General features: G+C 44.6%; 3 protein-coding genes across 10 annotated transcripts in view; 2 read left to right on the forward strand and 1 right to left on the reverse strand.

Annotated features, from left to right (window-relative positions):
• The window catches only part of LOC147016738 (uncharacterized), a 29,824-nt gene extending 26,902 nt beyond the window's left edge, over window positions 1–2,922 (reverse strand). The window contains exon 1 of the mRNA XM_085845681.1: window positions 2,789–2,922. Within this exon, the coding sequence (XP_085701807.1) occupies window positions 2,789–2,804 (16 nt within the window). The 5' untranslated portion in view covers window positions 2,805–2,922. The remainder of the gene's footprint in view (window positions 1–2,788) is intronic.
• Window positions 1–3,341, forward strand: part of MED16 (mediator complex subunit 16) — a 37,568-nt gene extending 34,227 nt beyond the window's left edge. For all 3 annotated transcript variants that reach the window (XM_085845673.1, XM_085845675.1, XM_085845674.1), the window contains one exon: window positions 2,818–3,341. In XM_085845673.1, coding sequence (XP_085701799.1) covers window positions 2,818–2,944 — 127 coding nt within the window. In that variant the 3' untranslated portion in view covers window positions 2,945–3,341. The remainder of the gene's footprint in view (window positions 1–2,817) is intronic.
• Window positions 3,342–4,787: 1,446 nt separating this feature from the next.
• The window catches only part of MAD2L2 (mitotic arrest deficient 2 like 2), a 34,635-nt gene continuing 15,888 nt past the window's right edge, over window positions 4,788–23,534 (forward strand). The window contains exons 1-7 of one of the 6 annotated variants that reach the window (XM_085845686.1): window positions 4,788–5,022; window positions 9,851–10,023; window positions 10,724–10,787; window positions 14,973–15,091; window positions 15,204–15,275; window positions 16,025–16,199; window positions 20,618–20,712. In XM_085845686.1, coding sequence (XP_085701812.1) covers window positions 10,754–10,787; window positions 14,973–15,091; window positions 15,204–15,275; window positions 16,025–16,199; window positions 20,618–20,712 — 495 coding nt within the window. In that variant the 5' untranslated portion in view covers window positions 4,788–5,022; window positions 9,851–10,023; window positions 10,724–10,753. Of the gene's footprint in view, window positions 5,023–6,254; window positions 6,699–9,850; window positions 10,029–10,723; window positions 10,788–14,972; window positions 15,092–15,203; window positions 15,276–16,024; window positions 16,200–20,187; window positions 20,289–20,617; window positions 20,713–23,534 lie in introns of those variants that run through there. The other 5 variants (XM_085845683.1, XM_085845685.1, XM_085845682.1 and 2 more) reach the window with 5 other exon arrangements.

Raw genomic sequence — 23,534 nt, forward strand, 5'->3', positions numbered from 1 at the left:
TCGCCCGAGCCCGAAACAGAAAACTGACTGAATTCGCCCCGCGCTCGGCGCTTTATAGTACGGCAGGAGAAACCATCTGCAAATTTCCGGATCAGGATGAACTCGGGGGCGGAGCCACGCTCGCCCATTGGACGGAGGAAAAGTGGGCGTGAACCTCCCCTGATTCTCGTATTTGCATATATCGATTCTACTCCGACGCGCCTGGAGGCGGGGCCAAATCGCCCCGCGCTTAATGATTGGACGGATCGGAAGTGGGCGTGAATCATTCCTGATCCGACTTCCCCTCGGAAAGGCCGCTCTTTGTACCCGCGGCTCAGCGCGCGTCCCGCACGAGGCCAGGACAGCCTGACGCTCGGCGTTCACAAGCGGCGCGGGAATGGCCGCAGAAGGAGGAGAGGTGAAGGTGGTGGAGGGCCTAAAGTGGCGGTGATGGCCATGGCGACGCTTGGAATGGCGGTGATGTGATGTTTACGGGAGCGAGCCGTGACGGTAAAGGTTGTGGCTGTTGGCGGCATTGTTGTTGTTGTGAAGTGGCGTTGCGGTTGGTAGTTGTTGTGTGATGGCGGTTGAGACGTGGTTGGTTCAAAATAAAGATAGAACAGAAAAAGGGCTATCTTAAAGGGTCGCAGCCCGAATGAATCACATTTATTCCCTCTAAACAACGGGTTTGGGGCTAACTACACATGTACTTACAGAGATATCTCACCTACAGGACCTGAATGGTGGTTTGCGAATTTCCTCCACCACAACAATATATATATATATATATATATATTGTTGATATATATATATATATATATATATATATTGTTGATATATATATATATATATATATATATATATATATATATTGTTGTGGGCCGGGTATCGGCTGCGAGCACGACCGCTAGGTGGAGCAGTAGGGTCGACTCTACCGAACACCCGGAGTCCAGATCGTACCTTTCGGAAAACTCCGAGGGTACGTGTCCCTTACAGGACCGTGAATCGTCAATAATTCCACCACATGGGACGGGATTATTTGCCAAACTTCAAAATACTTAGACACCCACGTGGCGAGCTACCGAGTATTCACACCGTCGACGGGGTTCGAACGGGATGAACCGTTTCCGTGCTCGACCCGTGCGTAACCCGAGCGGGTGGTTACCGAGGTCCCGTCGGTCCGAATGCACACAACTACGGCAACAACGGCCTTCTTTAATTCCCCAACACGCACCTTGCAAAACCAATAAAAGAAACACAAAAACGAGCTAATACATTCAACAGGGATTTATTTATAATAGGGGGGAAGAGGGGACACACAAAGAGCAGAGTTAAACCGACTATAAAGAAATGAAATCATGTACAGCACAAGCACTTAACAGTTCCTACTTAAAGACGGGCCGACAGACAGACGCACACCCAAAAGAAACGGACCCAAAATGGTCTTTATTCTCCCTTCAGCTCTGAGGGAAGTCGAGCTGAGGGTGGAGAACGTGGCAGGCTACCTGGCCGCGAGCGCACGGCTCGACGTCCGCACCTTCCCGGAGCACCAGTCGGCAAAGAACGGACCAGGGCAGCCAGACGCAGACCACGCCAGCGACGAGATGAGCCGAGAACCAGAGCACGCCAGCGACGAGATTAACTGAGAACCGAGAACCAGAGCACGCGCTCGAGAAGACTGGCGCAGATTGTTTGCTCTCTCTTCGTTCGTCCCCTTTTCAGGCGCGGTTCGCTCATCGCCCAATGGCCGCAAATGACGCCAAGTCCGCTGATTGGACCGGGGGGGGGGGTGACGGCCGTCGCGGCAGCCCCCCCCCCCCCAACAGGCAGAGGAATATTATCCCGCGTGGGTTGTGCTCATTGGACGACCACCGGGGAACTCGCTCGCATCTCCCTGATTGGGCGAGAGCGACGTCAGGTCCTTGCGAACTCCACCCACGTACGTGCTGACACGCACGTAGGCAATGGCGTAGGTGTGAGGAAGCGAGGTGCAGTCGTGTTGTTGTGGTTGTTGTTGTTACAAAAATCCTATATCAAAATAACTCTGCAGCACATGAACATTTAATTACCCATTAAACAAGGGAAAGGGGGCTATCTATCCACATTTACTTATCAAAATAACTGTTCTATAGGGACCTGAATGTTGATTGCTCATGGCTTCCAGATTCGTAACAATATATATATATATATATATATATATATATATATATATATATATATATATATATATATATATATATATATATATATATATATATATATATATTTCTACAACCTTTAAAATCATTATTTAAATGAAATTATATACTTAAACACAACACAAATCGCCTTCTTGGCACTTTCAAAAACCTTCCGTTTAGTAGTGTCTGGAAAAACATTTATGCCATCTCATGCCCTGAGGGCAGAGTAACTGTGAGATTCAGCATTCAGACAAATATGGCAGCATGTCGCATATGGTTACCATTGCACCTGACATTCAAAGTTCAAGAACAAAACTAATATAGGTCGTGCTTGAAAACACAAAGCAAGAGTTGAAAAGATCGTTCCCACGTCCTTTTTCTCAAGACTGTGTGGGGAAAGTTGTTTGAACTCTCTAGTTTCATAAGTTTTTATTTCTCTACTCTGGATGCCTCAATGCTGTCAGTGAAAACCGCCATGACAAAAAAAATAATTCATTTCACTCCCCCAATTGTGGTGTTAATGGGTGTTTGGTTGTGAAACCGCTCTGTACAGATGTGTTTGAATCTTTTTCTCCATCTGTTGCAACAAGAGTTAAAATATTGTTCTACTTGCTGTTGTTGCTTCTAACCTCCACATTGTTCCATCTCATGCCCCAAGATGTGGTTGTGTGACCCTCCTTCGTGCACCACCCCGGCCTGCCATGGCAAACATCGTGAGGAGTTGGGAGCAACGTTGGGTCAACCATTGCCTCTGTGGTGGCCTTTGGAAAAAAAGCTCTGTCTAACTCTCTTGCATCTCCATCGTGCATACAAAAATCAGTGGGTTAGCCACAAATGTTTGGGCTCCTTTACAGTGAATTATCAGTTGGATGAGCAGTTCCAAAACGAATAATTTGACTTTCACACATCCCTACAGACTGATTATAAATGCATAACATTGTATTCTATCACAAACACTCTTTATGAAAGTAATTTTTCACTTTTGTATCTTTAATGTATAGTTTGGTACCTTTTTTCAGTTTTCAATTGTCACGGAGCGATCATGTGATGCTTGTACGGTTGTATCTATTATAGTTTGTTACTGTTTGAGCACCATCATATAAAGCTTTGTTCAGGAAGTGAGAAAGTGAATTGGGAAGAATGCAATGTGATGTGTTTATTAATAAAATCCCAGTTCTTGTACTGCTGTGTGTGTGTTTGGGAAAGAATTTGCAGGATGGACAAAACCGTTCAATGGTGACGGCTTGTTGCAAAGATGTCTTTGTTTGATACTCAAGCTCTGCAGCAAATTCAATTGTAATATACAAATGAATCAGCAAGTGATCATCACAGTTACACGATCTGCCGACATTGGCATCAAGTGATGTTGCATCTTGGAGGACACCGTTGTTCATCTGCAATCAGTGAGCTGTCCCATAATGCAATTATATGGAGAAATCTCCTCAATTCAATCTGCCGCACAACAAGAGTCTGTCTGTCTGTCACCCTCACCCACACCCAAGAGAGAATAAAGGAATTTTTGAGAGTCAGAGAGAGAGAGAGAGATATTTTACAAATATGTATTCTGAGATGATATTCTCATCGTAGGGGATTACTGTCATGGTGGGGGGGGGGGGGGGGGTGGGGTTGGCAAGGTCGGAGGAAGACAGCAAATTGTAAGCCATCCATCTATTACGTAAGCAAATGTGGCAGAATACTTAACTTCTGCCCCACCCCTCTTTAACTGTACATTTTATCTATCTATAATTCCAGCAATGTGTGTGTGTGTGTGTGTGTGTGTGTGTGTGTGTGTGTGTGTGTGTGTGTGTGTGTGTGTGTGTGTGTGTGTGTGTGTGTGTGTGTGTGACCGCTGTTTCTCGACAACCACTGGTCTGATCTAATTGAAACTTGCCAGATATATTGCTGGGGACCTGAGGATGTGCCTTTTCAAGGTTTGATATTAATCGGACAAGTGCCTCCCAAGTTATGGCCATTTATTTACCAACCAATGACAAGACACGTTGTTGCGTGGGCATAGCCGATGGGGGAAGGGAACCTCAGCCGCGTTCCCCATTACGGGTTACAACGTACGGACTTCCGGAGAGTGATGACTTCGTGTATTCTAATAATTTCTCGATTTCTTATGCGCATTTACAGATAAACACAATACCCCATGTTATGATCGTTTTCATATTAGACGGTGCATAAATTTCGGTAACATCAGAGTGAGCAGGTATGCTCTGAACCAGGAAGTAAAAAATTTTTTCTCTCTCTTCTCTTTGTTTTTCTTTGCGATGACATTGCGAAAAGGCAAAATACGTTGGCGCAAATTGAATAATTGGCCATTAAAACTAAATTGCGAATAATCGTAACTGCGATATGCGAACTTCCGGGCCACGCACGTATGGGCACGCGAGAGCAAAGAAACGGCCTGTGTGGTTGTTGTTTCTTGCTCGCGGTTTGAATGTTTATTTATTAATTTTTTTTTTTTTACGGGCACGTACTAGTAACTAGTATATATAACTTTCTTTCTTTCCCACCCTGCAAACCTCATTTCTCTCTCCATTTATCCCCCTCCCTTCGTTTACTTAATTTAATCCTTACATACGCTATAATACTCCTCAGTCTGGAGTGCTTTTGAAAGTTCCTCAATTTTTGCGGACGTAATACACAGACGGATTTGGGCCTTAACAGGTCATTATTGAACTGTGTCGAAAGCATGAGAATACAAAACAACCACGTGATTATGGATAACCAATGACAGATGAGCTGTAAAATAGGGTGTGATGTTGCTCCACACAGGACAAATCACCAGTTTAAAAGCGTTTTAAAAATGGAATTTTAATGGTGGATCATTGTGGGGGATCTTTTTTTCCTGCATGAGGTGAGTTACCATGCTACGTGTTGTTATAATGACGGTAAGACCGAGTACTGAGTAGCCGACAATATGATGGTTCTGCGCACAAGAACTAGGCCTCATTTCAAACAAATCGATCATTCGCTTTACTTTCGTTCTGATATCATCTGAGCTTCCTTTGTTTTTGTAAATCAACAATCGGAGTGATGTTTCCATTTCACCGTCGCGGCACATAGAGGGAGTTATTGAGTTTCGTCGATTCGTTTTGTTAAGTCGCGGGTGTTCCGTAAAGCAAGCGACTTGCCTGATTCAAAGCACTCCAACGGAACGGAATGCTTGGCACCGCTAAATAACATAGCGGTTTCCATGGAAACGATGCTATCGTGGAACTCAACAAATGATGTCCGGGCCGTCATTTTCAGTTTTATTCGATCGTCTTGTGACAACTTCCCCAAACGAATTTAATGTGCTCGCAGCGGCGACAGAGTGCCAGAAATATGGAAAGATAAATAAATGGGGAATTCGGAGGAGTTCCCTGTCAAGCTTATCAATGCACCCTACCATTGTGCATTTTGGGGGGGAGGGGGGGGTTATGTTTGTCGATTTTGAAGAAGTGTGAGGAAAAGTTGAAGTAATAATGAAAGCATGAAATATATACGTTTCAATAATATTCTAAGTACAGTGTATATGGCAGGGTTATGGTTGTAGTATCATTTTGAATCTGACTTCGGCGGCCATTTTCGTTCACGTTATGAAGCACTTCTCTGAATTAATCGCTTGCTCTGATTGCCGAGCGGCTAGGCGAGCCGCTTGTAAACCGCTTTTTACGGAACGAGTTGCTTGGAATGCGATAGCACGCCCCAGGTTTCTCCAAACATCCCGATCCTGCACAGCTTACCGAAGCTCTGGTAGGGAGAGCCTGGTGGAGCCCGTCAACCCAAATAATACTTGGTTTGTCTCTTCCTATTGTTCCCTCACCCGAACCCAGCCGGGCATGGTTGAGGACTCCAGACTTACCGCCGAGAGGCGTAATGACGTCATGACGTCATCGGTCATTCGCTGACGTCATTACGTCTGTCGTCGACAGACCGTCACCGCTGAGAGGCGTAATGCCACTCCGATAAAACAGCGTCTGCAATGTAAAACCCTCTTCTGCACATGCTGACTACCTCAGAAGGAGAATTTGACACAAAAAAAAATGTAACAAGAAACATTGTTTATAAAGAAATTCGATAAATCACATTGTGAACACCGGATATATTGACGTCCTGACGAACCCTCACTGTGGAAACTTCGTCCGGAGCGCGGGTTTGGCTCGTTGTAAATTGTGTGCTCGGCTGGTGAAAAAGCGAAGAAGAAGAAGAAGTCGACGACGTACAATTTAGCGTTTTAACGATCTCCAGATTTATACTTTATCCATCTATTGTGACGTCTTTATCAGCCTTGGCAGTAATGAAAACACTCGATACCGAGAATAAACGCGACTTTGTGACGTACGGTACTTTTATCGCAGACTTTTCAAAGTATAATTTGTACATATTTACCTCAGGTGTGTAGGTCGATAGATGTCAATACAAATTTTTTTTCCGCCTGAACAAGTTTGCTCACACCAAGTCCTTCTCAAGATTGCATGGGCTAATTATTGTTACGGTTGTGGAAATTCACAGAACACCATTCAGGTTCCTGAGACGTCAGTTGTTTCGGTAAGTGTGTGTTCCACGTTAGAATTCCCCACCGATGTACAACGGGAATTGTTCGTGTGCCGGGCTGTGCATCGTTGAGGTGGTGTTGTTCTTTTCTATCTTTATTTTAACAACAACAACAACGACAACCCACGGCCGCGTTTGCCGGTGATCTCCAACACGGCTGCGTTTGATGGCAAGATCGGATCAAAACGGCATTAACCTCTGAAAGAGCTGGCCAATCGAAAGTGAGAGGGGCGGAGCCAGCCGGGGGTGAAGGGTCGAAGGTAAAAGAGCGAGCACCCCCGGACCCGATAAAGAGCCGTGCTGGAACGCCGAGAAGCCAGTTGAGCTGGGCCGTTGGAGAGAGTCTGGAGTCCAGAGTCAGGAGACGAGAGTCGGAGTCGGGGAGAGCGCTTGGAGAGAGTGCTTGAGGAGAGCGCTTGAGTTGAGCGCTGCAGTTGAGTTGGTGTGGGGAGCTCGGAGTTCGGAGTGTTGAAGTCCGGAGAGTTGGGGAGAGCGCTTGAGTTTGACCGGAGAGAGACCGCTGGGCTTCGTGGCTTGCAGTCGGCGGTGGGAGTGGAGAGACGCCCCGTTGGGAGCTGGAGAGTTCGGAGTTTGGGCAGTTGGTTCGCTGGGGGTTCGCCGGCGCAACCAGGAGGCCTGAGTCGAGACCCATTCACTCCTCCAGCGCGTCGTCGGCTAGACCAGGCCGCAGTGGAGGCCGGACGACCAAGGGAGCCAGTCGGAACTTGGGGGTCCGGGCACAGACACCGATGGTCGCCGAACCAGGATCCAGCGAGTCACCATGAGGGTGGCCAGGTAGCCCACTCGGTCTCTCGGAGACCCTTCGGTCATCCCGGCTCCGAGCAATTATAAAGGCTCACGAGCCCGGTTCTTTCTTTCTGGGGTTTTGGATGAAAGTCTGTGGTGCCTTGTCTACCTAAGTAGAACTGATTAAGTGCATGATTGTGTACATGATTATAGGCATCGGATGTAGGTTTTTTGCTCGTGTTTTGTCCCCATCCCCCCATTCATTGCATATGTGCATTTAAAATAAATACCCCTATTGTTTGAATGTTAGCCTGCTCGTTGTGTCACTTTCTGCCATTGACTGTCATGATGCATTCGGAATATTAACTGGCTGATTATATGCCGATAAAACGTACATCTGGTCCGACGGGACTTGGCGATATAAAACCGCTCGGCAATCGCATACGGAACGAGCTGCTGAAGCGGCTCGTTTTCGTGCATGCCCCGTCGAGGTATAAACTCCCGGCATTCTGTCTGCGCAAATAGTTAGGTATATCGACAATTCGGCGATTGACCCTGTAGCACGTGGACAGAAGAGTTGGCTGGTTTATGGTGTGTTAAAAATACCCGTAGCTGGGTTTCGGCGTTGATCCGGAAGCTGCGACTAGATTGCCACGATTGGTGGGCGCGTGCGGCTGCAATTGGGCTAAAGGCGGTCGTCCGTACGCCGGACGGGCGAAAATCTACAACAATATTGTCTGAATACCATCTCGTTCTTCTTGCACTCCATGGAGAAAAAAAACCCCACAAAGTTGTTAATTTTTTAATCGCTCTATAGTGCTGAAGCCTTTGTCAGAATGTGAAAGGTGATTATGAAATGATCCCCGACCCCCATTCCTTAAGGGGCTGTCACACCTTGACGTTTTAGCCAGCGTATGGCAAGGTCTCAAAATGTATGTAAAACGCTGGCGTACGCTGAACTATTGATGTTTTTTTTTTAAAGTTTTGGGCGTATAATAACGTGTTGGACGTATGCATAACGTGTTAGTAACGTACTCAGAACGTTTTAATCACATATAGATAACTTATACCAACGAATGCTGAGCGTGTTATCGGCGTTCACAACCTATGCCCAACGATAGTCTAACTTATGCATAGTGCGTGGCAGCGTATTGCCAACGATCACGTGGCGTAGGCTATTCATAGGCTGCGGCTCAACGATTCGAATCATAACCGCACTAGACGTCGAAGTGTGAAGCCGCTGTCACACCTTGACGTTTTAGCCAGCGTATGTCGACGTATGAAAAATTTGCCGAACCAAGCTGGCACGCGTCGAATACGTTATGGGTAAGTTTTTGTATACGTTAAGAGCACGCTGGCATACGTCGTAGTTTTCTGGCATACAGTACGTCGTCGTACGTCGAGAAATTTTCAACATGTTGAAAATTTCTCGACGTATGACACATGTTCCGCATACGCTGGCATAAGTTGTAGGCACGCTACGCGATCGTTGACACACGTCGACACACGTTACTTGTACGTTACTCATAAGTCAAAACACGTCGAGGTAATGGCTTGCGTCAGTGTTCCAGACTCCCTGGTTTTTTTTTTTTGTTTGTTTATTTTTTTCTTTGGTATGACGGTGATGTTGACACTTCGATTTCTAGTGCGATTATGATTTAAATCGTTGAGCGGCAGCCTATTAATTATATTTTATTATAACCGCACTAGAAATCAAAGAGTCAACATCACCGTCATACCGAAGAAAAAAAAAACCAGGGAGTCTGGAACACTGACGCTAACCATTACCTTGACGTGTTTCGACTTGTGAGTAACTTACAAGTAACGTGTGTCAACGATCGCGTAACGTGCCTACAACATGTTACTCATAGGTTAGAAATAAGTTTCGGGTATGCTAAACATTACCTTGACGTGTTTTGACTTATGAGTAACTTACAAGTAACGTGTGTCAACGATTGCGTAACGTGCCTACAACTTATGGCCAGTGTTATGCGGAACGTGTGAGTCATACGCTGGCATACGTCGAAAAATTTCAAGCATGGAAAATTTGTCGAACACCTCGGCGTACTACGACGTATGCCAGCATACTACGAAAAAAAGCCAGCGTACTACGACGTATGCCAGCGTGCTCTTAACATATACAAACTTACCCATAACGTATCCGACGTGTGCCAGCGTTTTAGCCAAATTTTGCATGCGTCAGGCATACGCTGGCTAAATCGTCAAGGTGTGACAGGGCCTTTAGTGTGTGTAGGGAAGTGTTTGTTTGATTTCTTCAAAATGCCAACGGGATTCGGACAGCAGCGGGCAATGCTGGATACCCCTGCTCGTGATCTACAAAACAGAGATGTGTTCACCTTCCTTTGATTTCCCATTGCTTTTTCCATGATCCACCTCAGATTTGCAATTTGATTCCTCATACCTGTTCATCTTGTGGAACCTGCTTTCTCAATGGGACCTTTCTCGCTTCATGAAGTCTTCCATTCCATATTGAGTGATCTTTTGCTTTCGCGGCTCGCAATATCATGCGAGCATGTGAGATCAAGGCTCACCGTGAGAACTAATATATAAAGTTCGGTGATTTGAACATTCTCTTGCATCCCCTTTCTTTGGCAATGGTAGAGGGGTGAGATACTGTAGGTTTAAATTAGAATTGGATAGGAACTTAGATGTATTGGAGGTACATGGATCCAGGGATATTTGCAGGACTTGGAGGTAGTTTCTGGGGTTGGTGCAGTGCAGGCATGATGGGCCAAATTACTTCCTCCTGTGCCAAAGTTCCTTGTGTGTTATGATGTTTCTCCCTCATTCATGTAAAAATGTGGGTTGACAGATGGTGGAGAGGTAGCACACTTCCTGTGAGCGGTGTGTGTCTGGATTTGTTCCCCGACCCGACTGTAAACTGTCGGATTGGTGCCTCTCAGGGAGGGGGATCCATCACAAATTGCTCCGTCCCTCGGATGGACGCCAAACTCTGCGTCCCGTTAATTGGTGGTCTCTCTGCCCGCCCTGCCTGCGAAGTAGCAATCCAACAGTTTTTATAGTTGAGTCGGGAATCAAACCATGATTAGGCAGCTCAATTCTCTGCACCACTCTGCACTTGTATCATGTAACACACATACAAAAAGATAGTTTTGTATATTCTGAGATGCAGATTATTCTTCACTTTGCATCTAAAAGCTTTCTGTTACCTGATATGACAATGCCTGTGATAATTGCCCTCAAAAGTTGGAGTAATCTTTGTTTTGTTTTTTATATATATATATCTACAGGGAGAAAAGAAAGTGAGAAAAATATCCACAATGGCTGCCAAACAATCGGCAGATAGCAGACATGGTGAGAAAAATCTATCTCTATCTATCTGTATGTATGTATGTATGTCTGTGTGTATATATATATATATATATATTTATTGTTATTGGTTTTGGAATCCGATCCGACGAATGCATACAAACATCCAGGTCCTCAGACAGTTATTTCCCTAAATGCATGTCTAGGATAGACCTATCCCCATGTCTGGTGGGATTCTAAATGTGATGTGTTGAGAAGGGAAAAGAATAGATTCCCCCTCTTATGGAAAGCTCCTTTTTCTCTTTACGACAGACACATTCATGCACGTGAGATAGCCATTAGCCCAACGGAGGCTCGACACCCGCCTTATTACATCAACGTTTGACACCCTGTTCAGCAGCTCTATGGACGCGAACTGGCTCTTTTTCATATTGAGGTGATAATTGTTGTTGATGTTTTATGAGCGCTTCACGTTTTCCCTCGGTAATTCTGACAAATGGCTGTTTTCGTCGTCGGTGGACGAGTCAGTTTGGGATTGAGCTGGCGTCAGTGAGTCGGTGTCAGTCAGACGGCTTTACCAGTTAGTCAGATGACTTTACCAGTCATTCGACACTCGTGAGTTGGTGACATCCTCAGCTCCTCACAGCACCTCAATTCCTCACAGCTCCTTACAGCTGTCCGTCAGTTGTGGCTCCTGGTGGTGGGTGACGCTTGGACCGTTAATGCTCCTTCTGCTTGAGACCAGCTCTTGGCGTCCCTGGTTCCTGGGCGCTGGTAACACAAGGCATGCTCATACATTTCAGGATGTTTTTATTTGACATACGACTTCTATTTGGTGAGCGAGACTATTTATCTTCCCTCCCCACGCCCCGCCCCCTGAATGATCTGCTGGGTACCCTTGTCTCGTGTTTAATTGTTAAGTAAGGCATCGTGATAAGCATCTGCTCTTTGTCTCTTTTTCTATCAGTGCCTGATTAATTCTTTATTTTCTTGCCATTATTTTGATTGATTTGAATTTACTAATTTTTACCACACGGAAATAAAAAGTTCTTTTTATTTATTTATTTTCTTTTAATAAATTGCTTCGTTGACGTTCCAACCTGTCCGTGCTTGTCCTTTCCTTCCATTGATCCAGCATTGTCTGAACCTAGATAGACTGGGAGGTAATTACCACACAAATTGACCAATAATAGTCGGCACCGCACCAGCGGTTAAACGCTCGGCCGCCCTAATTAAAATCGAATCAAGATAAGATTGGTGCTTTGCCAAGGGCGTGCTCCCTGTTCAGGAAACCACGTGACCTCTAGTTAAATGGAATAATTAGACGGTGGACACTGGAACTCGTGGTTAACTGAGTGGTGTTCGTGGTTCTAAAGCAACTCACCATACCACAACGTTAATTGTGAGCGGTCGCCCCAGGTCCGGCTCTTCCGAGGACAAACGGGGATTAAACCCCCTCATAATAACTCGGTACCTCTGGCCGTAACAATATATTCTAATATGTAAAGCTGAGTTTGTATCTGTCTGTCTGTCTGTGGGTGGGTCATAAGCACCGCACATTCTTCAGGCCATGCCCTCCAGCCGTCCAGAAATCATCACCATCTTTTTCTCTCCACGTCGCTCAGATTGTTTTAAAGGCCTCATGTAAATTTGAAGACTGATCAACACATCTTCTATTATTGCATGAAGATACCGTTTTGAGGTGGGGGGGGGGGGGAGAAAAAAAGTAACATTTTGATTACAACTCAAACAAGGTAATGCATGTTTTGTGCGCAGCGATCGTGGAAGCTGTCTGATATACACCACCCAATGAAGGAACGTTAATTCTTATATTATGCAGAGGAAAGAAAATAGTGATATTTCATTAAAAAAAAAACAAAAAAAAACTTTGTGGAACGTCAAACGCAGTTACTTTCTGTCTGCGAGACACTGACGTGTCGCTTATAACTCGATGTTTGCTTACCAGAATTTGCAATGACTGTTGCAATCAAAAATATCCTGTGTTTGCTTCTGTGTGAAGTATGAAAAACAGATGTCCCGACTCATGACGTCATCACGCAGCGATGTTTACAATAGCAGGAATGCACGAATCATTGGAGCCTTTTTTATTACATTCTAAAACTCATGGAAAAATCATATGATGGAGGATAGGAAGTGTATTTGGTGATTACTGTGAGAGGGAGAAGAAGAAGAATAGATTAACAAGAGTAGGAAATATCGTTCAAATATGGCAGTTTTGTGTGACGTGTCTCACCGTCGCCTAATCTAATATATAAAGCTGAGTTCGTGTTTGTGGGTGGATGTGTGGGTCTGAACAAGGTATGTTTTCATTACAACAAAAATACTCATGATTAATATTTGAAGTGTTTTAAATATTTTTGAAGAAAAGTCCTTTTGTCGTTGTTTTGTATTTACTGTATGCTGTTGAGATGTCCACTGGTGTGTTGTAACGAAGCAGCTAGCTTGCGCTTGCCAAGCCAGCTGTTCCTTAACGGTTTCTCATGGAGTGCGTGCTTGAGTGCTTAAGCCAATTGGCAAGCGCTCTCCAAGAAACTTTGTAACTGAACACACCCCAGATTCATGACATGCCGATGAGGAAAACATCTATAGTGTCATTATTTCAGTCATATCGATGAATTTGTCTCACAGGGGAGGTGGGGTGGGAAGAGGGACCCGATGTTGCATTGCCTGCTCGTATGTGTGTGTATGTATGTATGTATGTATATATGTATATATGTATATATATAATATATATATATATATATATAATGTATATATGTATATATATGTATGGAGTCAAGGCTCATTGAAGAGAAAGGTGACAAAGGGCATGAGCTGATAGCAAGGCAGTGGGGTAACTCTTTGCTACAATAAACAAGTTAAATCCATTTAACTGTGAGGGAGAGAGAGAGAAACACAGACAGGCAGACTTGCATTTAAGAGGATTGTGTTAGGAAGGTTTAACAGGGATAAGTATGAAGGATACACCATAACCACCATGAGATGGCAGTGGACTCCCGGCTGGAAGCCCTGGAGCGAAAAGTGGGACAGCACGGCCTCCGGAAAGCGATCCCACATACTGGAGAAGTGAGGAATGGATTTTTATTGATTTATTTGTTTATTTATTCGTGTACAGCACGTGGCTGTTTAGCTGCATCATTTTCTGGGGGTGCGGCTGTACCGCTGATGCAATGCCTCCTGTTACCAGTAAGCTGGTACTCATTTTGCTGACCTCAGGATGACAGACTGAGTCAATGCACCTGGTGTTGATTAAATGGTTTGATAGGGGCTTGAACTCAAGACCCCAGGGGTATAAGCCAGCCACCTTGACCGTTAATCCAACACCAGGCTTAGGAACGGATTAACTTAAGGTTTACAGTCAGCCTGGATTTTGGATGTTTAAATCGGGAGCATTTCTGGAAGAACAAGGGCTGGCATTATGGCCTCGAGGTACGCACACTTGCCTTTGAGCTGTCTGGGTTTGAATCTCGACCCAACTATAAACTGCCATCATAGTGTTTCGCATGCAGGGTGATTGATCAACGTGTGCACCTTCCCTCAGATGGACATGAAACTGGGTGCCGAATCTGCCATCATTAGTTGGTCAAAAATTACAAATTCATTGTCTAACTTACAGAGGGCACGACATCAATGGCACCGCTGCACCCCTGTAAGAATTGATGCTTACCCACAGGCAGCTGCGTGCTTCATAGGAACAACGATTGGAAGAACACGTACATCCTAGAGTTTTTTTTGTGGGGTGGGGAGTGGAAAGAGAGGGGTTTGGAGGGTTTGAAGTAGAGAGAGCTTAATTCAAGGAGAGATGGTAGGAAACAGACCACCGACCTGCCTATGATGTGAGAACAGCAGACCTTGTGCTTCAGCCTCATCGTGGGAGATGCGAATAATGTTGAGACAATTAAATTCCACAGAGTCCAGGAAAGACAGATGTGATGCTGGCCGCTGGGTCGCCAGGCCATAGGGAAGAGCAGCAAGTTGTGTGCTCCAATCGAACTTCAGCTGCCTCATATTGGTTTAGAGACCTGTCAGCCAGGTATATGGTGGTGGTTGTGAGGCATTAGGGTTTTGTGGTTGCAATTATGGCTGCAGAAATCTTTCCGTCTGTAAAGGCAGTCCATGTTTTGTCTCATTAATTTTACCAAAGGGCATTACGATGCTTAGCAACACATGAAGATGTCATTGCAATGCTTTGTATGTGTCTGTGTGCAGTGGTGGCTGGCTGCATTTGTGAGTTCTTGGAGGTGGCTTTCCATTACATCCTGTACGTGAGACAAATCTATCCTGCTGGGGCATTCTCTCGTCGGCTCAAATACAATGTGCCTGTTATGGTACGGGTACACCACATGGCACATTCCACCTCAACTTTTCACTACCTAGCTGCTTGACATTTTTTTTTATTCACATTGCAATTTTGGCTGCCGATTCCGATCTGCTTGACAGGTTTGTCTGCACCCAGAGCTGTGTCACTATGTGGAGGATGTGTTGGAAGGTGTAAAGCCGTTGCTAGAACAGGTGAGTCTGTCACTGTGTGGTGATTCATGTGGTGTGGTGATTTATAAGCATGCTTTTCAAGTCTCAAACATATATTCGCTCTGAAACTGTTGTCGTACAGCTTGACCTGTTTATCAATGTACCATTTTCTCATGGAATTGTTACTCCTCAATATGCCGGAGGCAGCTGTTTGGTCGGTCACTCCATGATGACACCACCGACAGCTTTTCCTTCACAGCAGCAACTTTTGGTGTGCACAGTGGGCTTCAAGCTTTGTCTGGCACATTATTGTACACCCCTCAGCGATTCCATGGCACTAAAAGAACCCATTACACCCAAAAGTACTGAAATTAGATGTATATATATATATATATAGATATGTCCTATAGGAGTTTTTCATCGTGATTTCAGATCTGACAATTTTTTTTCACAATACTCGTTCTGTAAAATGTAAAATTAAAAATAAAAAAAACAAACCTCTTCGGGAACGCCCCTAAAAATTCTGCCGAAATCTACTGAAAGGGGCATAACCCACATGACGTCATCTCCAGAACGACAAAGGCTGCACGTAAATTACTCGGGTTAGTGGTCTACGTGATTCTATTGGTTTCCTGTGTGTTTCCACATTCGATTGGTCGACTCAAACGCTTCGTTCATTTCTGCTTTTAAAAAATCAAACATTTGGTTTTGAATAATGGATGACATGGACTTTGATTTGTCTGGTAGCGACAGTGAGTGTGAGAGAAATGAAGGATTTTGGTCTGAATCAGATGGAGAATTGTCGGATAACGTCGTCGCGGGAGGTGAAGTTCAGGCAGCTGGAAATGGAATACGGCCTTACCAGTTCGAGCCCGAAGCAGGACAAGCAGAGGAAACTGGCAATGAAATTCCCGGTGTTCATGATGATCGGGAGGACATCGAAGGAAGACTTGGCAATAACAACTGGTTAGACTAAATCCTATTCGTAATTCAATAATGTAAATTCGACTTGCATACTGCTCAATATCAGAAATATTTTAGTGAGGTGACGTGACAGTGGACATGTTGCACCGCGGCGAATGAATGGCAAGCAAGGCCAGCCCATGTCATCGGCCGTGTCTCTCCGCGCATAAAAAGAAAGCAATCTAGCTATCCGGATACGATGAAAACTTGTGTGCAGAACACACCTTGTGACACAATAGTCTAGAGTAGTCTGATAAATCTGACGTTCTGTTGCATTTTTATTTATTTTATTCCTACTATTGTCATGTAGCGCCAGTATAAAACAATGAAGAAAAGAAAATAATAAAAGAAAACCACAGCACGTAAGATTTGTCGGACAGACGACGGATTTATCGGACGAGTCGGGACCCGAGAGTTGACAAGTAACTTGTATTAGCATGCACACAATGTACTAGTCAATGCGTAAGAGTCCCGCGGCTATGAGGCCGTGTAATAGGACAGATAAATTTGTCTTTCATAGTTGTGCCAACATATTTTTCCTGTTCATTTATTACAGCATTTTGGCTAAATGTTGATGAATAGCAAGCCAATGGAAGCGGTACCTTCACTTTATAATAAACCCATGTATGTCGAGTGCAGCCCCATACCTGGCTTGCATGCATGTGGAATCGTACCTATCCCAGCAGGCTGGTTTCAATGAACAATTCAATAAGCTGCAAAATGTGGGTGCAGGTTTTTCACATTGTTTGATTTTAAAATTACCTCCTTGCGCCTTGAAATGATGCAATATTAATCTTTAGTATTTTACTTGAATGTCCCTGTAAGTTTATTTTTTAATGGAAAGGTTCAACAGTCACATTTAATATTTTGTGGACATGGTATAGCCCTTTATTGTGCATACATGTATTGGATTTGTACACGACTACGACAAGGTAGTAAAGTGATAAATAATTGCCTCATGATTGTTGTTCATACACGGCTCAGAAGCAGAATTTCTTTTCCGCGAAACAATCACAGGAATTAAGATGATAAGTGAGATAGCAAACACATGTGCACAATGCATTTGTACGTACTTTGTACGGCGCGCGACATCTCATCAATCCACTCTTTGCGAGTCGCGTTCTGGAGATGACGTCAACGGTCACGTGACCTGCGGTTTGCTGAAGTCAACTTTTTTGAGGGGCGGGGCATAGCAATTTGTGAAAAGCACTAGAAATGTTCGAAATATTGGTCTAATTATCCCATTTTTGATTTAAAAAAAGAAACATGGGTGATTTCCTCACTAGGAAGGTAAAGTTAATATATAAATAACCAGAAAGTTTTGAGTGTCATGGGACCTTTAACTTGAAGTCACTTTTTACGATGCAACATTGAGGCCTTCCTTTTGAAGTACCAGAGCCACCCAGCTCACATTTATAATCCCACACTGGAGCAAGCTATATATACCACTGTGTCTTGCCCATATCCGATTATTTTGCCCTGTTCCACCTGACATGGAGAGGGAAGCAACTTCCTTTTGCTCATGATCATTCCTTGCCAGCACCTCAACTAATCTTCCATGTTGCTGGCTGAATTGCATCTTAATTGGCTGTCAATCCAGAACTTGTGAACCTTTATACCATCATTTCCACAATGCATATATGTTGCTTTTTCTGATTTAAGTTCCTGTTTTCCTCTTTTTTTTTTTTTTTCCCCCCTCCTGTGTGTGGTTTCTTTGAATGCTTCTATGTGACTTAGCAATGGCTGTGCTGCAGGAAGCCGAACACAAGTCGAGCTGTTTTTGCAGATTTTCTTTATGCAAGTTTTGTCTTCATTTGCTTGCTTGTCTAAGTCATATTCAATTAACCCGTCTGCCTTCTCGGCGGGAGATGGGGTTTTACTAGTGTACGTGTGTGTGTGTCGTGGGTTTCAGAAAGTGGAACAGAGCACTCGCAGGTCTCAAAGTATCCACCTTCGTGTGTGCCGTGTATATATGCACGTGTGTGCTTTTGTGTGTGTGCGTGAAAGTTGCTGCTGTTGGCTGCTATCTCCACACGAGTGTGTGTCGCCATTTTTCTCATAGATGGCCAAACGGATCTTCGTCAAACTTTCGGAGGTTCATCAGTGCTGTTTTAGGCCAAAAAAAAAATAATTTTTTGACATAAAATTTTTTTATTTTATTTTAAAAAGTCGCTCTGTATTGCCTCAGCCTTTATAGTTATGTGAAAAGTAATATTAAATGATCCTGACCTCATTCTTTTGTGGGTGAAGGGAAATGTTTTAGGCCCCCACAAAATAATAGAAAAAAAACAATTTCATTTCTTCAAAATGTCAATAGCATCAGAACAGCACTGGACAATGCCAGATAACCCCTGCAAGTAAATATATAAAGTGAAAATATTATGAATGAAACCTTCATATAAATGCATTATTGTTATTATTTTAAACATTTTCAATGGTTGCTAGGAGACAGCACTGCATGAGAAATCTGTTAGACATAACATTTTGAGTATTTGATTAACAGTTTGATTGAGAGGTAAGTGGAGTGTACATACTAGGTAGTGGACCGGTTATCTTTAAGGTAAGTTGTAGATGACTAAATGTATTGTGGGAGTTGTAATTTTGTGATAATACATTAAATGCTCTAGCGAGTAAAGTTTGAATCGTGATGTTGCATTAATGGGGTGACTGACTGCCTGGACACAACTGAGGTTGTGGATCTACTGATGTAGGTAATCTACTAATGAGGATCCATGACCGAGGTTGTGAATCCGCCGTTTGGAGAGGTTCTGGGCTGAAAGGATCGAAACCTCGAGGAAGAACTGTGCCCGGCTGATGATCTGGAAACCATTCAATTGCTTACAGGTTAAGGTTCTTACTTTAGGTAAGGGAACCATGTTTTGAGGTTTACAATCCTACTTCCTGCTATTAATTTGCAATTGGTCGCTGGATTTGACACCAATTCAAATTTATATTATGGACCCCAGGCATCAAAAAGCTACACGTATCGAACAGTTTCAAATGAAGCACATCGCCGCCATTAGAGCATTTAAATTGCATCAGATGTGGCAATAAATGGGAATTGTTGCTCCCAGCTTGCCAGCTCGATGACAAGACGTCCTTTACATTTTTGCCGTCTCCATCCCTACCCCATTTGGAATCCTGTGTGGACACTGGCAATTTGCTAGTTTAAATAAAGTTTATTATAAGATGTGAAATTAACAATATTTACAGCAATCCTTTAAATTATATTTTAGGAATAGCCGATACTGTACAACTAATACATAGAATTGTAGGATTGTAAGACATTTGTGTGTGTGTGTGTGTGTGTGTGTGTGTGTGTGTGTGTGTGTGTGTGTATACACATGAAGGCGTGGGCAGAGCCAAAAGTCCAGGCCAGGACCAAAAAGTCCAGGCCATAACTTTTTCTTTTTTTTAACCATTTGAGCCCTTGTCATCAACTTTTCAGCAAACCTTTATTTTTAGAATATGGAGAAGACTAATTAATAATTGGGTCAAAATGTCAAAGGGCAAAGTCACAGTGAGTAAAAATAGCCCGTCCACCACTACGCTGAGCAAGACAGTTGGGTTTTTGTAAAAAAAAAAAAAGAAAGTCATTTCCTTGTTGCTTCATTTTGTCCGCTTCCATTTTGAGATGCTTTGTAGTTTACCATTTGAGCATTTGCCATCAAATTCTCGACAAACTTTATTATGAGAATGTAGAGAACGGTAATTAATAAATTTTACAATTTCTTTAGCTGTTGTTTTCTTCAAGTTTAGTTTGAGTACAAAGCGGACGTGGACGGGGTTTACATTTTGGGATGCTTTCTGGTTTTTCTTTCCAATCGTTTTTGAAAGTATGTGGAAAAAAAAAATAGAAAAGGTTTGCACAATCTCGTACCACCTCAACATGTGGCTGTGATGCTTGCTGTTACTGTAATGGCTGTTGGGGATGTGGTGGTGCGTTGCACTTATTGCATGCAATTGGGAAAATGTTTGGTGTGCACTGCAGGGTGTGGTTCAGCAAATAGCACTGGTGGTGTTAAGTCCACAGGGTGATCCGTTGGAGCGTTTTGTGTTTGAATTTGACCTCGCACCCTCCACACCCCTCTGGTATGATAATCACAATCATTACAAACTCGCTCTTTTTTTTGAGCATATGCTCCAAATGCAATGCATCCTCCACCATCTAAACTCGTTTTATCCACACATCTTGTTATTGCCCATTGGCAAGCTTTCCACTTGATGCTCAGGATTTCAAAAAGTTTATTCTCCATCTCATTAATAATTCCCTTTTGTCTTCAATTTCACAGAGGTTGTAGAACAGAATGTAATGTAAGCTTGTACTGTCCTCATGGTATTTTTTGGTGGTAGACTGTTTTTGTGTTTTGAGTATCACTGAAATCTCATCACTTGTACCTTCACCTTCCTTGTATTGCCAGTGATGAGAAACATCTTGAGCCTTTACAAGTGGCATTGCGCTCCTTCATGCTCAAGCTATCTCTCTCGGATGCTGTTTTGTTGGATAATCCTTCAGGTGAAGCCCTCGTTCTCTCGTTTTGTTCCTTATTTTCATCCTTCCCTCAAATATATGAAAAGCTCGCTTGGCTGAGATTTTGCTCAAGGCTATCTGTTTATGTACAACTTGGTAGTGGATTTTAAAAAATGCACACAGTTTTGATACATGTAAGATTAAACACCCACCTCAAATTTCTCTTCCCTTTGCACATTTATGATTTAAAACTTTTACAATTGGGGTTCAGAACCCCTGAACTGTGTGTGTGTATATATGTATATATGTTCAGCACTGTGTGTGTGTGTATATACAGTATGTATATATGTATATGTACATATTGTTGTGGGCCGGGGTTCGGTGGCGATAAACGACCACGAGGCGGAGCAGTAGAGCCGTCTCCCACCGAAAACCCGGAATTTAGGTCGTGACTCTCGGACAACTCCGAAGGTCATGGGTCACTTAAGGACCGTGATCGCCAATTCTCTGACGGCGTGGGGTAGGGTTAATAGCAAAATTTCAATATACCTAAATACCCACGCCGTCAAATTACCGGGGAAGTTACACCCTCGACGGACCTCGGGCGGAAGGGGCCGTTTACCGAGCCCGATCCGGGTGTAAACCGAGCGGGGATTACCAAGATCCGTTGGTACAAATGACAACTTACCAGCCCAAACGGCCTTACTATTTCTCAAGCCCGCACCGTGCTGGGTCAATGGAAGAAACGACAGGCAACGAACTGGAACATTTAACAGGGGATTTATTTTACAATAATCGGGAAGGGAGACACAGAGCAGAGTTATCATGAATAAGAAATGTAATTCACAATGTACAAGGCATTTAACAATTCTACTTAGACGGGGCCCATTGACACACACACACACACACACACACACACACACACACACACACACACACACACACACACACACACACACACACACACACACACACACACACACACACACACACACACACACACACACGCCCAAAATAAAATGGACCCCGTGGGTCTTTATTTGGTCCTCCCACCGAAGAGGAGAGTTCAGCTGGGGGACCAGTGCCTGGCCGGGGTACCTTCCCGCCTCGTCCGGTCACACGACTCCAAACCACCATGGTGGGACTCTAACCCACAACCCAAAGTCCACGGCCCACGACCCTGGCTGCTCGGTCACCAGACTTGCCCTCCAATGGACCACAGACCGCTCAAACCACGACCAACGCTGTGAGCCCCTCACAGGACTGCAGACCGCTCGAATCACGACCACCTCTGTCGCAGACCGCTCGAACCACGACCACCTCTGTCGCAGACCGCTCGAACCACGACCACCACTGTCGCAGACCGCTCGAACCACGACCATCACTGACGCAGACCGCTCGAACCACGACCACCACTGTCGCAGACCGCTCGAACCACGACCACCACTGTCGCAGACCGCTCGAAGCATGACCACCACTGTCGCAGACCGCTCGAAGCATGACCACCACTGTCGCAGACCGCTCGAAGCATGACCACCACTGTCGCAGACCGCTCGAAGCATGACCACCACTGTCGCAGACCGCTCGAAGCATGACCACCACTGTCGCAGACCGCTCGAAGCATGACCACTGTCGCAGATCGCTCGAACCACCACCACCACCACTGTCGCAGACCGCTCGAACCACGACCACCACTGTCTGCAGCCTCTCGTCTTTTCCACACCTCTCTTGAGGTGGGAGCGATTTTCTTCTTTTTGCCACTCGCCTCCCGATTGGACGGTGCATCTTGGGGAGTGTTGAGGCGTCTCGGGGGCCCACCCCCCCCCGAAGAGGCTCCGTAGTAGCTTTCGGCACGCTGGCCTCCCATTAGCTGGGACGCGCGTGCGATGCTCGCCCTTCACTCATTGGCTGGAGGAAACGTTCCATGCCCTTCCTTGGGGCGGAGCCTCGATCTGAGGCGATGGAGGCTCTGCCTACGCCTTCAGCCTCTGCCCACGCCTTCAGCCAAAAACACGTGGGCAATGGCGACCAGGTTGAGTGAGGGATGGTACCGCTGTTGTTGTTGTTGAAGTATATGTATAAAACCTGACTTTAAAATAACTCACAGTGCACATACAAAATTCCCATTAGAGATAGGTGATGGATTCTAACGATACACATACTTGTAGACATAACTGAACTACCGGGACTCTGTTTGTGTGTAAATGGTTTCCAAATTCATAACAATATATATATATATATATATATATATATATATATATATATTGTTGCAGTTCTCGGAACCACATGCATACAACAGATAGGTGCCCAAGACAGTTTTCCATTAATATACGTGTAGATAGTCCCCTTCCTTTTGATTAGCGGGACAACAAGGGAGTGCGTTGCGACAATCTAATAGCTTGGGTTGCTTAAATAATTTTCTCCTTCATTTCATCCCTACTCTTCTTCTTTTCTGATTATTCCTCATGTAAATCAGCCACGTGCGACTTCGCTGGAAAGTGGGGCCTCGTGGAGGCCGGCGCGTGCGGCGCCGCAGTGGGGAAACTGCAGCACCAAGTCATGTCGTGTGCTTGTTGGTGCGGGATTATCGACTCGAGCTTCCGATGGTCTGGGGAGAATTGCTGATTGCATTAAAAAGGCATGCGAATAAATACCTCTTAAGAGGCTGCACGAATGGTGTTTTTCACTGCACGGGAAACACGGCCAGCCCGACGCCCATGCTGCACGAAACGTGTATGGAGGCCAATAAAGACGACTCCACGCCATGTTTGGCAGGATACGAGTGTGCGAGTAGAAGCAGCTTGTTCCTTTTCAACCTCAATATCCGACACATATTGGTGTTCGCCCCGCGCACACGCTAGTGTTGT

The sequence above is a fragment of the Eptatretus burgeri genome, chromosome 11, assembly GCF_056783735.1.
Source record: "Eptatretus burgeri isolate ZD-2024b chromosome 11, Ebu_testis_v1, whole genome shotgun sequence".
Lineage (NCBI taxonomy): Eukaryota > Metazoa > Chordata > Myxini > Myxiniformes > Myxinidae > Eptatretus > Eptatretus burgeri.